This window comes from Protobothrops mucrosquamatus, unplaced genomic scaffold (assembly GCF_001527695.2).
Source record: "Protobothrops mucrosquamatus isolate PMUCROS unplaced genomic scaffold, P.Mucros_1.0 scaffold14401, whole genome shotgun sequence".
NCBI classification, from domain to species: Eukaryota; Metazoa; Chordata; class Lepidosauria; order Squamata; family Viperidae; genus Protobothrops; species Protobothrops mucrosquamatus.
This window is the reverse complement of record NW_015400170.1, coordinates 1-1,030: the sequence shown is the minus strand read 5'-3', so window position 1 is coordinate 1,030 and position 1,030 is coordinate 1. Positions and strand designations below refer to the sequence as shown.

At 52.8% G+C, this 1,030-nt stretch overlaps 1 protein-coding gene across 1 annotated transcript in view; it reads right to left on the bottom strand.

The window, feature by feature from the left end:
* Positions 1-1,002, bottom strand: part of LOC107301553 (pyruvate kinase PKLR-like) — a gene marked incomplete at its 3' end in the record, with an annotated part of 6,146 nt that extends 5,144 nt beyond the window's left edge. Inside the window, exons 1-2 of the mRNA XM_015830759.1 lie at positions 838-1,002; positions 484-575 (exon numbers count right to left, since the gene is read on the bottom strand). Of these exons, the coding sequence (XP_015686245.1) occupies positions 484-575; positions 838-991 (246 nt within the window). The remainder of the gene's footprint in view (positions 1-483; positions 576-837) is intronic.
* Positions 1,003-1,030: the final 28 nt, after the last annotated feature.

The window sequence follows — 1,030 nt, the reverse complement described above, 5'->3', positions numbered from 1 at the left end:
TCCTTTCTCCTTTCCTCCCACTTTATTCCTTCCATTCTAATCCCTCCCTCCCTGTTCCTTCCTTTTTCCTCCTTTCCTTCTTTCCTTCTTTCCTTTCTCCTTTCCTTTCACTTTATTCCTTCCATTCTAATCCCTCCCTCCCTGTTCCTTCCTTTTTCCTCCTTTCCTTTCTCCTTTCCTTCCACTTTATACCTTCCATTCTAATCCCTCCCTCCCTGTTCATTCCTTCTTCCTTCCTTCCTTCCTTCTCTCCTTCCCCTAATTCTTTCCTTCCTTTTCCCCCCTCTAATTTCTTCCTTCCTTCCTTTCCCCTTTCCTTCCACTTTCTTCCTTCCCTACTTCCTCTCTCCTTCCATTCTAATCCCTCCCTGATCCTTCCTTCTTTCCTTCCTTCTTTCTTTCCTTCCTTTACTCCCCTCTAATTTGTTCTTTCCTTCCTCTCTCCTTCCCCTCTAATTCCTCCCTTCCTCCCTTCCTCAGTACCTCGTGCGATCCGTGCGAGAAATTCAGCCTTGCGATATTCATGCCGGCTTTGATCATTTCACGCAACATCTCCACCGACTGCGATGCTGGGCCTACAACGGAAAAAGAGAGAGGGGGGGAAAAAACTGCTTTCTGGGGGCCTCTTCAGGGCAAGACAGACCCTCAAAATTGTCAGGGACCTCTGCAATTTGCCAGAGCAATCCCTGTCCCGTCCCCCCCCCCCGCAATTCTACGGCCCTTTCGATTTTGCCCAAAGCATCCTCCTTGCAAAATTGCCCAGGGACCACCGAGGGAGGTGTGTGCCGGTCCCGTCTTCCCCATAATGCATTTCGCCTCCAAGCGACCCCCCCTCACCAATGGTGCAGACGATGCTGGTGCTCCGGGCGGTGATGGGCTCGGAGTCAATATCCAGCAGGCACAGGTGCTCCAAAAATGTGTCGGCCATGGAGGCGGGGAGCTGCTGCTGTTGGAAGAACGCCGTGCCCAGTTCCTGGGCCAGGGCAGCCATGTCGTGGGGCTGGATCCCGGGTCCTGCTGGCGAGAGCGG